Genomic DNA, 14,569 nt, shown 5'->3' with positions numbered 1-14,569 from the left:
GATTTTTTAAAAACTTAATCAAAATTGGAAATGTGCATCTTAAATTGGGAGTTAGGAGTATATATCAGAATTTTAACGAAATCGGGATTATATCAATTATAAGATCAAGTATGTGATCAAGATACTATAGAAAGTAGTCGACTACGTTTTTAAGTTGTAAATAAATATAGATTTCTAGATAACTCCGACTGTAGAGTCTACACGTGCATTACATTGGTCTTCTCAATTTCGATTGTCTTGTGTTGTCCCTCAGTGAAGCGAAAATAATTCGCCGAGAGGTGAAAATATTTGTAAATTGTAAGATTTTGAAAATAACAAAATGGTAAGCTAATAGATCTAGATCTGAGTATTTAAATTAACTTTGAAATGAATAAGGAAGTTGAAACTTGAACTTACTTAAGTTAGACTTAGAGACGACTTACTCTTAGACTTACTACTTAGTCTTACTCAACTTACTGGACTGAGTGTCACTGAGACTGAGTATTTTTACTCTTATCGTCTTATGAGTCGTCTTGTTGACTTGAAGTTTGAACTCGAAGGGGTCTTTGATTGAATATTGAATGACTTGTAGTTGAAGGTAAACCTAGACTCTAGAGACTAGTGTAAAACTCGTAAAAGATGTTTATCGCCTTGTAAAATTGTAGATAAATCTGATATCACACCAAGATCTAGGGAGGTGAAATAAAAAATTGATCTTTGAAAAAATAATTTTTCGTTAGTACATCATTAAAATACTTATAAAGAACTTTCCAATGGTGTTTAAATTATGACTGTATGTCTAATACTAATAGTTAGAAAGTTATGATTTTTTTTGTGTCGTTTTGGCCTAACATTGTTGACATGGAACAAGTAAGATGAGTCATCATGATAGCGTCTCTCTCGCTAAGCCAGCGAGACACACCCCTCGCTCAAAAAGTTTAAAAGTTGGAATTGAGTTTCGTAGAGGATAAATCTACTTATTAAATAAGAAATTTAATAGTAGATTTAGTATTCATAGTGAATTTCTAGCTCACAATCTGATTTCATTTATATTTATGAACTTTACTTGTTTAAAATGTAAATATTGATGAAATAAACAAATTATCGGGTCTAGATCTACAAGAATTGTCAGAGAGACGGGGACAAAATGGCGGCGTTCTGATGTCAGAAAATAACAAAATATTTAAAAAGTGGGATCAAAATCGTCTGAAACAATTATTTTTCATATGCGCTTTATAATTCATGCGACGACGATTAATACATAAAATCTATTTGAATATATCCAGAATATTAGGCCTTACATGGCCTCCAGTGGTTTTACATTGATGACGAAATTTTATCAAAATTCAGTAAATTCTGAAAATCCCATAGCCCCCAATGGTAAACCATATTTTCAAGTTTTTGAGCGATGCGACGGAGATATCGAGATGAAACTTGGCAGAATTATAGCCAGGCATGATATCTACCATGGGAAAAAAAATGAATCATTGATCATTTTCCTGGACCCTGTATTGCTAAAAACAAAAAATGAGTATTTTTGATAAGAAATTAAAAAATTATAAATAACTTTAAAAAAAAACGTAATTAAGCTTTGTATAGGCCATTGTCTAAAGTAATCGATAACAAATTGGCCTCACTTGCACATTTATAACACATAAGTGTTAAAAATGTGCAAGTGAAGCCAATGCAAAAAAAAGTCGAAAACGCAATCTTTTTTACTTCCGCACTTCCGTTTTTTTTTCGCTAACTACAAGATCACTACAGTATAGTATAGTATAGGGATGTGAAATAAAAAAATTATCTTTGAAAAAACAATTTTTCGTTAGTACATTATTAAAATACTTTGAAAGAACTTTCCAATGGTGTATAAATTATGAATGTAAGTTAAACAGTTAGAAAGTTGTGATTTTTTTTTGGTGGCGTTTTGACCTAACATTGGTTGACATGGAACAACGAAGTAGAGAGCGTCTCGCTCGCTAAGCCAGCGAGACACACACCCCGCTCAAAAAGTTAAAAAGTTGGAATTGAGTTTCGACGAGGATAAATCTACTTATTAAATAAGAAATTTAATAGTAGATCTAGTATTATAAGTAAATTTCTAGCTCACAAATCTGATTTCCTTTATAATTATGATCTTCACTTGTTTAGAATGTAAAAATTGATAAAATAAACAAATTATCGGGTCTAGAGCTACAAGAAATGTCTGAGGGGTGTGGACAAAATGGCGGCGTTGTGATTTGAGAAATTAACAAAATATTTAAAAAGTGGGATCAAAATCGCCTGAAACAATTTTTTTCAAATGCGCTTTAAAATATAAAAAAAATAGAAGCGACCCAAAAAACTCTTTAAAATCTATTTAGACCTATACATAATTGCTATATCTAATAGCCTATGCAAATTTTTATTCTTAAAATAGTTTAGTTTAAAAAAAAATAAAAAAAGTCCACATGAAAAAAGTGTTCCTCAATATAAAATGTATCCATATTCACCTCCTCCTTTAGCCACGATTCCAATGGATTTAAAATCATAATCGATTTCAATTAAGGGTCTATGTACAGAAAGTAAGAAAAAAAACGATCTCAAAATTTGATGACATTTTTTAACTTCCGGTCTTACGGATTTTCACATATCTATATAGTAGCTTCTTATAATATTAGGCACAGCTCATCGAATTCTCCTTTAAGAAACACGTCGCTTTTTTTTGTTTATAATTAACTTGTTTTTATGTTTGGAGCTAAAAACGATGTTTCAGGACAGTGCATGTCCAATTTTAGATAAGTTCCTGTATTTTTGTTCCGCTTTTCCAAAGCAGATGGCAGTTTTTTAGATTCTCTGTAACCAAGTATGTAAAGCTATTGTTTAAACCTCCCCCGGCAATTCATACCCATATAAGGGATGAAGGCTATATTATGAGCCTGTTTGATCGTAGGCTGGTGGATCTATCAAAATAAGCTTCCAAACATCTTTAGAAAGACATTCCAATCACATTCATACTGTTAGCTGTTAAATAAAATTAAAAAAAGGAGGTGTTTCAATGAATAATAATGAATTAAACACATTCTCCTATAGTGCACAAGGCAAAATCGTAATAAGAAATATTATTGGGATTAATAAATCTATGATTTTTTTCAATTAATAAATGTGACCTAGATCGAGATATCTAGAATATATAATTTATGAATGAAAGAAAAAGTGCGGGCTGCTAATTTGAAGCCAGAGACCATGCCCACTGCAGGTGATCACGCCAGGCGAGCGCTGGTGGTGAGGAGAGGTATACACTAAGCGTGTAGTGTCACAACCTATCATACAGGCAAGGGGAGGGAAGGGGGAGAGAGTCATGAAAAGAATTATAAGCATCTATGGGAGGGAAGGGATGTTAAGGTGTAACAAAACGAACATCCAAATTATGAAAAGAAGAGGGTCCTTGTATGGGAATTAAAAGAAAGAGACAGAGAATACATGTAGCCTAGTTGAAAATATCATGTTCATTAAATTATAATAATTAATTTTTATAATTATATAGATTTATTTCTGTCTGTTTCTACACATAGGTTATATAGGTAGATACAATTTAAATAATTTTTAATTAACACAGATATAATTTATTAGCAATAACATAGTGGTGTTTCTTAACGGTGCTTGATGTGCGCTAAAGGAGAAAGCACAAAAACTGCGTTTATTATATGAGCATGAAGTGACCTGATTTATTTTAAAATAAAATCTTGACTATGGGTGATAATTCAAAGAAACACAGCTATTTTTATAGTCCTTTAGTTGCAGAATAAGAATCTGCTTTCACTTTTTTTTGTAAGTTAAACCGTCACCAAATAAAAAAATAAAATAAAAATTTGACCTAGTTCCCGAATACGGTGTGCCTAATATAAGAATCTACTATACAGTGTCTACACTACAACAGTGTAACCTGTTGGGTTTAGAGTTACTAGTCTAAGTCTAGAGTGTAGTCTGGCTAAGGAAAATATCGTCACTGTTGTGTGGGAAAAGAGAAGGGGGCCATTGCACATTTGCAGGTAGTCTTCTTGTAGGAACTGGGAGTTTAGTTAAGAAGCTCCTGGAGATGTTCAATCCATCTCTTCTTTAGTCCTTCTTCATCTGTTAATCACATCACCATTTTTGTCCTTTACTCATTTTTACTGGTCTCTCTGGCAGTGACATGGGTCACATGGCAAATTTTCCAGATAACTTTTTGATGACTGAGTACAGGTCTTTGGTGCTGTTCTGAAGGGCTGCTTCCTTTGTCAGTGCTTCAATGTAGAGGGGATGGCCCAGGATTACATGGCGCCGGGATCTGGAAGCAGATGGGCAAGACGTGGGGACAGTTGGAGAGACTCACCCAGAACCGAGATGCCTGGAGGAAGCTGGTTGCCTATGCCCCAGAAGGGACCACAGACATAGATGAGATGAAGAGATATCTAGCGTGAAAAAAAATATTAATGTTCAATTTTTTTCCTGGACCCTGTATTGCTAAAAACAAAAAAAAGGGGGTATTTTTAATAATAAATTTAAAAAAGATAAACTTTAAAAAAAAAAACTTGCATTAATTAGGCCATTGTCTAAAGTAATCGATAACACAACTTTAAAACTTCTCACATTTCATTCAAATGTGTTATAAATTTCCAAGTTCAGCCTATGTAAAAAAAAAAATTTAAAAAAAAACAGAAACGCGCCCTCTAAATTATCAGTCGTTTTTTACTTTCGCACTTCCTTTTTTTTTTCCGCCTATCTATTTCTTGCTACTGTATCTTAATCTTATTGTTGCTACAGGAGAATTTTCCCCTGTTGTGCAACTCCGCTAGCTCAGTGCATGCCTGTCAAACCTTAGCCTTATTAGTACCAGTACCTGGTCAATCGATAATTGTTCGTCTCTTGGTCTCGGCCTCGATGTGGAAGGGGGGGGGTCCACAATCTCTTTTCTGATTTTGACAATCTTTTAGACCACACATAGAATAGCTTCTCACAAGCTCAGTTCATGTAAATGTTTCACTCCATCCAAGCGTACAAGGTCTATCAATAATTGTGAACTATAAATGTTTGTCTATTTAAGTATTTTTTTTCTTCAGTAAGATGTGTAGCTACCTTACATGAAAACACATTCATAGCATAAATATGCATTTTGTGGTACATTATTTTGATAAACAACAAAAAAAAAATTTTCAATTCTTTACTGTCTCAAGCTATTTTCATTCGTAGACTTGTGGGGAATTGCAGATACATTTTGCAATTTTGGAAACTTAAAGGTTATCTGCCTGCCCCTATTTGCATATTTTAGCATGTGAAATGTATGTGTTTGCCTGTCTATTTAGAAGCCTTCTGTGAGATAATCCATACTGAATACAGCTGAATATCATAGCCATATTATTATCTCAATTGCACAGTTTCATCATGATCAATCTATATTATAGATCTAATGCTTAGAATAAAAGTGCATTTTTGCAAAGCTCATATCAACTCACTATGTCTGTCTGGTAAAAAGTTTTTGTTATTTCTCACTTGCCCATTCTCAGTTCAAGTTGAAGCTTTGCACAATTATTCATTGGCATAGACAATACATGAATCAATTTAAAAAAAAATCAATGAGCGAATTAACTACTTGTAATTAATTATATTATTTTGTTTGTGGTCAACGAGGGAAATTAATCCTTCAGTATTCACTGGTATGGCTAATTTGTAGGGTATTATCCCCTTATATGATTATTAGATCAAGTTGATTTAAACAAGTATTCATTGTGCCTAACATGAATTAATTAAATATTGGTAATTAATTTTTGAAACTATTGTTTGGTGTGGAATAAGGAAAATAACATCTACATAAATGAGATATAGTTGTAAGAGCGGAGTTCTTCCCCATAGATAAACTTTTTTTAAAGGATTTTTATATTTTTGCTCCTTCTATACCTACATCTAGCCTACATTATCATCATATATAGATACAACTATTCAATAATTGTTTTGTTTCTATTCTCACTATTAGGCAGCTTCAGAAGAAGTAAATGCAAAAGCATACCCATTGGCTGACCAAAAGCTTACAGAGCAGATTTTGGAACTTGTCCAACAAGCTTCAAATTATAAGCAGCTGAAAAAAGGGGCCAATGAAGGTAGATAAAACTTTTGTACCGGTATCTTATAAAACATGTATTCATTGTTTATGACATGATTTTTATATTTTTTTTTACTTTTATTGTTTATAATTGTGCACAAAGTTTAGATAATTTGAATGGACAGTAATTTTCATTGAAATTTACAACCATAAAACAAAATTCACCTGAAAATTAGGCTTTATTAATTACATAAAGTGTAGACTAACTTTACTAATTTTTAAGTTTGTATAGTGCAACTGCATTTAGAATAAAATGTATTGTAATTAGTGATTAAAGTTTTATTCAGACCAAGGGAGTGTTCTCAAAACTAGTGGAGCCCCCAGGTAAAATTAATTTTGTTTGCATCCCCTTTAGCCAACTGTGGATGCGATTGAGTGCTGTAGACTCACACAGTGGTGTTTGGGAGGGTTTTTAAGAAAATATACATTAGATCTAGATTTAGCTTACAGAGTAGATTTTTGTACTTGTCCTTCAAGCTTCAAATTAGAAGCAGCTGAACAAAGGAGCCAAAGAAGATGGATAATACTTTTTTTTTTTTTTTTTCAAAAGTTATTTTAAAGATGAAATGATGTTTCTTACTAAAAATGTTTTAATTTTAAAACATTTCTAATGTCCTGTTAATATTCAAAAACATGGAATGGTAACTACAATAGAAATACAGTTTCAGAATTGCTGAGCTGGGGCAAAAATAAAAATAGAAAATTTTTGTATTGATTTTGTTTTATTTTACCTTTACATATTGTTTGTCAAGTTAGTTTAGTAAATGTTTTTCTCGCTTCAGTTACTGGTAGTTCAATAATATCTTTTTCTTTTCAGCTACTAAGACTCTTAATCGAGGCTTGGCAGAATTCATTGTGTTGACAGCAGATGCAGAACCAATAGAAATCTTGCTTCATTTGCCTCTGCTATGTGAGGATAAGGTACATAATTGCTTCTAGTACTATTCTTTGCTAATAGTTGTTTTTGTGTTTTTTTAATGTAAACTGATTGTTTTGTTTAATATCCCAACATTGTCACATATATATATATACTAGACATATGTTACCCGCGACCCGCTGGTCTTTATGTGCGCATTACTGTCGATATAGTCACTGAGAGTGAGAGTAAACAATTAAACGAAATAATAATGTAATAAGTAAAGCGAATGTGTCAATGTAAAAATAGTGTGAATGAAGCTATCAAATCAGAATAGCTAATAGGCTTAAATCCATTTTAAAAAAAAAAAAAACATTTTCTTGTAGGCCTACATATATTTGATTAAAATTTGAGAAGAATAGACTAAATTTTGTATGTTCATGTGTATAAAGTAGATCTTGAGGTAGACATAGATCTAAATCTACACTAATTTAGAGCTTTAATAGACTATTGAGTTCATTCTGTGCTGCGCATGCGTGAACTTTTTTTCATGAATGAATATAGGCCTATTTCAACACAGCTACGCAGCTTTAGCGAACAGCGAACGAATATATTAAAAATGCTTTAGAAAAACAAATTTGAATGTTAATTGATTAAAATATGAAATGAATGGACAATAATTAGTATGTTTATGTGTTAAAGCATAAAACTATCTTTGCGAAAAGAAGTTTTATCATCTTAGAGTTCAATAAGAGTTTTAGACCTAGGCCTAGGAATAGACTCGGTAGAGAGATGTGTTAATGTGTAACCATTAGGTAATGTCTAATGAAATAATGTTCGCCAGGAAATCTGTAGTCACAGATATCAGGAACTAATTTATGTAAAAAATGCTTTTGGATAATCTAGTGGATTGGATTTAGATGTATGTTAAACGTAGCTAATGATCCTTTCACGTTATTTCTCTTTCGCTACGAAAATAAAATTAGTTTTGAGAAAATGGGTTTACCCGAAGTCGATACATTCTTATCTATTAAAAACGAAAAGAGCGATAGCTTTGTTAAATGAAAGGGATTATAAAGTGAACAATTAAACGAAATAATGTTTAGTACGCGATTCATGAATGAATATAGATCTAGGCCTATCTCAACTCGGCTTCGCAGCTTTCGTAAACGAATGTAGCTTTAGAAAACCAAATTTGAATGTTTATTTGATCAAAATATGAAATGAATGGACTTTAATTAATATGTTTATGTGTTAAAGTATAAAACTATCTGTTCGAAGAGAAGTTTTATCATCTTAGAGTTGAACTAGAGTTTTAGATCTAGGGATGGGATTATAAAGTAAACAATTAAACGAATTAATATTTAGTAAGCGATTCATTACGGAATTGTCTAATGAAAGAATGTTCGTCAGGAAATCTGTAATCACAGATATAAGGAACTAATTAATGTAAAAAATGCTTTTGAAACACAAAATTGAAAGTTAATTTTATTATATAATGAAATCAATGGATCTTCTTTTGTATTTTCATGTGTCAAAGTAAAAAACTATCTGCGCAAAGTGTATTTCTTAAAATTAGATCTAGGTCTAAATCCTTTCTATCTTTTCTCATGTCAACATTGTAGACATGGCCTAGATCCATAAAATACTATAGCTGTAATAGAGTCGGACAACTTTATTTTTTTTTTTGAGGTTTTTAAGTTTGTTTTAGGGCTACAATACATACACTACGGTCTAAGTTGGTACCCAAGGAACTTTCCTGCCTAGTTTTATCAAGATTGGTCAAGCGGTTTTGGTGTCTATAAGTAACATACATACACCACACATTCTACTTTATAATATAGATGTATATAATTTTGTATTTATTTTTTTTTCAGAATGTTCCTTACATTTTTGTGAGATCTAAGCAAGGTAAATAAAAAAAAAAACATTCTTGTGTGTTTTGTACCTTGAAACTTAATAATCATTTGTCTAATTGCCTAATAACATTGTTGTTGTTGTTTTTTTGTACTCTCAAATTATCTGCAAGCTTTTATACTCAGTCTGAGAGCATTTTTTTTTAAGCCATGACTTGCTATGTGGATTTTGTAAAGGTTTTAAATTTAAAATGTGATCTATCAAGAGCCAGTGATGGGCGTTTCAAAGTCAATCTAGTCATGTATTTTTAGGTCTGCTAAATCGTTGGTTTTCCTTGCTGATTCTAATAGCACTAGAAAAGGAGAACTTGTATAAATTTCTCCTAACACGTGGAATAAGAAATGTGCCTTTATCTTTTGTGTCTTTCTTAGTAGTTTATTTTTAGCCTTTGTTTTTTTATTTAATTATGGTTTCATTCTTATTTGCTTATTATGATTTATTCTTTTCAGCTCTTGGAAGAGCTTGTGGTGTTTCAAGACCTGTTATTGCCTGCTCAGTCATACAAAAAGAGGGGTCTCAGTTGAGGAATCAAATTCAGGCCATTCAGCGCAGCATTGAACGACTTCTCATTTAATGTTTTGTTGTAAATAAGGTTTATACCATTGTGGTGTGTGAGATTTTGTTGAACGGATGAAGTGAGGTTGCTTTGTTTTCTGTTGTAAGTGAATATCATCTCTAAACATTCAATTATATACTTTTCACCTTTTATTTTGTGTCATGTACAAGTATATTGTATCTTTTTCCTTTTTTTTTTTTTTTTTAAATAAAGTTACTATATATTAAAAAAAAAAGAACTTAATATATTGTCATTTTGTGTGTATGTTTGTTAATTTAAACTTGAGGCATTAGTTTCATTACCATTCTTTAGTTATTTTTACTATTGAGTTGAATATTAAGCTTACTGTGATCAAATTCAGATTTTAATTGGTAATTACAGTCATTTAATTATAATTAATGTGATCTGGGTGTGATTTTTCTTTTGAGGATTGCAATATGTCTAAAGCAGTGATTCCCAAAAGGGTCTACGAAAGTGATAAAATAAATTGGGGGTCTAAGATAATAGGTTTCAATTAACTAGGTTGTGACTTTAATTTTTACATCCTATTAATGTTTTTCAAACATATTGGTACCTTAGTTTATCCTTTAAATATTTATCCTGCTATTCAAATGAAAAATTTGATTCCAATGCCTATTTAAATAGCTTAATGATGTCTACGTGTAACTGTTATTTGCTAGGTGGGTTGCAACGAATGGTAAACCTGCTAAAAAAATATTTTCAATGTGCTTGGTGATTCCAGATATGTTATTTTAATTGGATAAATCTCTATAACTTAAATTAGTTTTTTAACTATTAAACTCATTACAGATAGAAATCAGTTGAAAAATAAATGTTGATGAATTTGTAGAAATGCAATGCAAGTTAAGCAGGGGGTCTACAAGGCAAAAAAGTTTGGAAACCACTGGTCTAAAGCAACATAGCAAGGCTTGTACCTCCTAATCATTCTAGTGAATCTCAGCTGTGATTTATTCATACTTACTGGATACACGTATATTAGAAAAACTTTTCTGGAAACTACTGGGTACTGTGAATCTCATGTAGTCACCTGAACATACGGAAAGGTACCAATCTTTCTTTCGGTCTAGCCTACAGTTCCTAGGTGTCTTATTTTGACAATACTTAAGGTTCTCTTACATCCCATCAATGCCCTGGTATGTGCTTTAATCTCTATTGCTTTGTGCACTTATTTTTGCAGCTCTAAGTCTTGCAATGTAGTGGTAACTGATTTAAGTATCATGTATTATAAACATACTCATACTTTGCTGTCTTGGTGTGGACATTGGACAGCGCCCAGGCCCCCGATCTATAGGAGCCAGTGTATTTAAAAAAAAAAAAAAATGTGTTCATCTTAATAATTGAAATTATACAAATTCTTACATATTACTTATCAAACCTTTATATTGTTTTATTTGTTGTTACATTATCTTTCGATGATAAATAAATGTAGCCTACTGTTTGAATAAAAAGCGAATAAACAAAACTATATTTCGCAAGTCTATTAGAGTAAGGTAACTCCAAAAATTGGCAACCTTTTATGAAATAGGGGAATAGGATTGTTTTAAATGGTTAAACCATCATTTGTATAATGTTGTTTGGTAATTCGGTACTGTAATTCTTGACGTGTTTAGATACATAAATATTACAAGTAGACAGTTTTCAAAACTCCTGTCATACATTAGGTATTAAAACTCCTGTCATACATTAGGTATTGAAACCCACCCCATACATTGGTATCTAAGGGCGCATAACACCACTTCCTCATAACCCTGACTTAAAATACTGAGTGTTAAATGGCAAAAAAAAAATACTGAAGAGCGGGCCTGCAAATTATCCACACAATCCTGGTGCAGACCCAGCCGCATCCCTAAACGACTTTCTGCATGATCAATTAAGAGAAAAGAAGCTCTCACAAAAAAAAAAAAAAGAAACCTTCAGGGACACCCTCAAAGCGTCACTGAAAGCCTTCAGCATTGACCCTGCCACCTGGGAGGCGGATGCACATGATATAGTATCATGGTGTTTCGCTGTGAAAACTGGCGCACTAATTGCAGAGGACAAGAGAAATGGGCTGGCAGAAAAAAAGCGTCAGAGACAAAGTCAAGGCCAATGACTCTAGCTTCAGTTGGAAAAAAAAACTGCCTGATGTGCAGCCGAACATTCTGGGCTCCAGGGGCGGCCTTAGCAATGCGAGGGGCCCTGGGCAAATGTCATATGCGAGCCCTGAACCGTAAGGGTTGACTATTTATATCGTGTCACGGTAACGAACTCGTCCGTCTCTGACGCCGTAGGCCTTATTTTGTTACAAAATATACTACCCTACGTCAGTACTGTACTGTGGGCCTTTTAGCTACATAAACTCGACTTCACCCTAACTTCTGGATCTGATACGTCAACAAAACGCCATGTAAAAGGCATATGCTCTGTGGTTAACATCAAGCGTGCAGTCAAGGATGACGGAAAATATGCCTTCAGGTCCATAAGCTCGTTTTGAATCCTATTTGACCTTCGGCGTTCTTAATTTGACGAAGATGTTATGGCATGGTTGGGTCGAATTCGTCAAGCATCTCAACCAAGGCTAAAAAAAGCGACCGTTGTTTGGCGCATAAAGTTTCTTTGTTCTAGGCTAACTTGCCAGTACAGCAGAAGTCACTGGTCTTATGACCTATCCTAATTATAGGTCACAGGTCGTCTCGATGGTCCCGGGTTCATACCCTTCCCTTCGTCTTGCGGGAGGTTAGGGTTATCTTGAACTCTGCAGGAACATCCGAAACATTTAAAACATTTTACAAACAAACATAAAACGTGATTTACAGAAACCTCGTGCTTCTGAATTTTATTACCAAAATGTTTCCAGTCGAAGTAGCTTTCGTTAGCTAATTGGCCAAACAACTTAACCTACTATGGAAAATTAAATACAGTATGTAGTCTTTGGTATAAGAACAAAGTGTAGGCCTACGATAGGGGCTACAGCGGTACATTTGACTTTCGCTGATCTGACTTTCTAATGAAAAAACACATGTCCGTGTTTTTTTTTTGTTACACTAAAACACGGGTTTTCCCTCTCCACAGTCTCCAGCCTATGTTTTTGTGTATACACAGTAGCCTACTTACAATGGCTGCGAGATATATTTTGAGACCAAAAGAAATTTCGCTGCCGAGGACAGACGTAGTCGGAGAAAAGAAAATCTAAATCGACCACCGGAGGACAATGGTTATGCCTGAGCTGGATGTGGCAAAATATGTAGATCACAGATGGGGCTGCGTAGCCAGGGGAAATACTGCATTTCTCATAGATCTTCGGACTCGAAGACAAGCCGTTAATAGGGAAAACAGTGATAGCCGCTTTGAATGTACAGATAAGATTCTGACAAAAACTGAAAAGTATTTCGAGACTAAAAATGTCATGCTAAGAGCTTACATGGTAGCCAAATTTGTATCATATAGATGCCAGGAAATATTTAGCAACAGGTCCAAGTTTATGAAAACTGGTTTGTTTTCGAACCTACTGCTGGGCTCCTATAGGTGTCACCAGTTACATGAGGAGGCACAAAACCCTAGTGCAAAGCCTTCAGCCCCCTGAATGACATAAGTGGACGAACTATATAATAAGGCTTGTCTTTCGAGTCCGAAGGACGAACTATATAGGCTGCATACATATAGATGATATGTCTTGCATCAACCCATGCGAGACCAATCATTAAAGAAGGCCTCAACATTGACTTGCGACGTCGCAACCTGTGTGCAGTTTAGGTGAATAGCTCATTAGCCACGTCACTGGCCTTGACGTCACAACCAGCCTTCTATAACTATTGAAAAAAAAAAAGACAACTCCAGAGATTGTTTTTGTTTAAAAGCCCCCAACAGATGATTTTGACGATAAAACTTCCCTTTTCGATATAAAATCTAAAGCAAACTAAAGTCACCTAATTCCAAGAGCGTAGTCAAGAGAGGTTACACATTTCTACCAGTGCAGTGAACAGTCATCTGCCGAAATAAAAAAAAAACACTAAATGTGGCTCAACAAAGATGGCTAAGACAGATTTTAGGAGTCAGTTATAGATGTCGGGTCTAAATCAGGGGCGGACTGGCTATATGGGCATTTGGGCAAATGCCCGGTGGGCCGGTACCTAAATGGGCCGGTAGAGCAACCGAAATGGCCGCATTGATGCCACTAAGTCACGTAAGAAATTGTTAAAGGTTTTATTCTATTCTCTTATAAAAAGGCCCACAGAGCGCCGTGTTTAAAAACAAATCTTTCACAGACTCTACAGTGTAATACCAATTTAATTTAAAACATTTTTCGAAATAATGTAATAGCCTTCATCCGTAGACAGTGCTACTAGTAGGCTTCATCCTTTTAGGGCCTACATACTTAGCGATTAAAAAGTAACATAAGGCCTATATTTCTAATAAAGATGTAGAGTTCACTGTATACATGCATATTAATACATTTTCAAACTTGACACAATGACTTTGAGGACAAGTAGACCTAGAAATGGATGTCCATCATATGATATAGAATCTGTGGGCCGAATTGCATTGAAATGCCCGGGCCGATTTTGACACTCAGTCCGCCCCTGGTCTAAATCAAGGCGAGGAGGACCTCCATGAAAATGTGGTGCTAAGTTGTACTAGGATGTCATCGCAACTCTTATTATGCGTAGGCCTAAGTCATTTTTTTCGGAGAACATGTCCCGCAAAACTCATGCGACGCTCTTTCACAACCTTACTATGGGGTCGACTCCCAGTTCAGCATAGGATTTCCGCCTTGATTTAGACCCGATCGAAAAGGGAAGTTTTATCGTCAAAATGATAGGTTGGGGGGTTTTAAACTAAAAAATCTCCGGAGTTGTTTTTTTTTTTAAACTCAAAACCCTATTTAGCTACGGTCAAAGAATTTGGTGACTGTAGTTTGCTTTAAAATAATATTGAAGAGAGAGGTTTTCAACCTCAAAACTCTCTGTAGGGGTTTTAAACTTTTAAAAAGCCATCTGGAGGTGGGTGTTTTTAACTCAAAACCCTCCATTGGCTTGGCTTCGCTGAAAGAATTTTAGTGTGCAATTTGCTTTTTATTTATATTGAAGAGGTATTTTTATAAAACAAAACAAAACTGAAAGGGGGTTTAAACTCAAAACCCACTTTG

The 14,569-nt window shown here is 33.9% G+C and overlaps 1 protein-coding gene across 1 annotated transcript; it reads left to right on the top strand.

Moving 5' to 3' along the window:
- The first annotated feature begins 163 nt into the window (after nucleotides 1–163).
- On the top strand, nucleotides 164–9,625 carry LOC106079625 (NHP2-like protein 1). The gene is made up of 5 exons (XM_013240824.2): nucleotides 164–322; nucleotides 5,969–6,092; nucleotides 6,912–7,015; nucleotides 8,828–8,861; nucleotides 9,317–9,625. The coding sequence occupies exons 1-5, from the start codon at nucleotides 320–322 to the stop codon at nucleotides 9,439–9,441; spliced, it is 390 nt and encodes a 129-aa protein (XP_013096278.1). The 5' UTR covers nucleotides 164–319; the 3' UTR covers nucleotides 9,442–9,625.
- Nucleotides 9,626–14,569: the final 4,944 nt, after the last annotated feature.

This window comes from Biomphalaria glabrata, chromosome 2 (genome assembly GCF_947242115.1).
Source record: "Biomphalaria glabrata chromosome 2, xgBioGlab47.1, whole genome shotgun sequence".
Lineage (NCBI taxonomy): Eukaryota > Metazoa > Mollusca > Gastropoda > Planorbidae > Biomphalaria > Biomphalaria glabrata.
This window is presented reverse-complemented; position numbering and strand designations above follow the sequence as displayed.

Excerpts from the sequence above, each read along its gene's own strand:
- LOC106079625 (XM_013240824.2), top strand. Across the intron at positions 6,093-6,911 it reads GAAAAAAGGGGCCAATGAAG|CTACTAAGACTCTTAATCGA; the intron begins GTAGATAAAACT and ends TTTTCTTTTCAG. Across the intron at positions 7,016-8,827 it reads CTCTGCTATGTGAGGATAAG|AATGTTCCTTACATTTTTGT; the intron begins GTACATAATTGC and ends TTTTTTTTTCAG.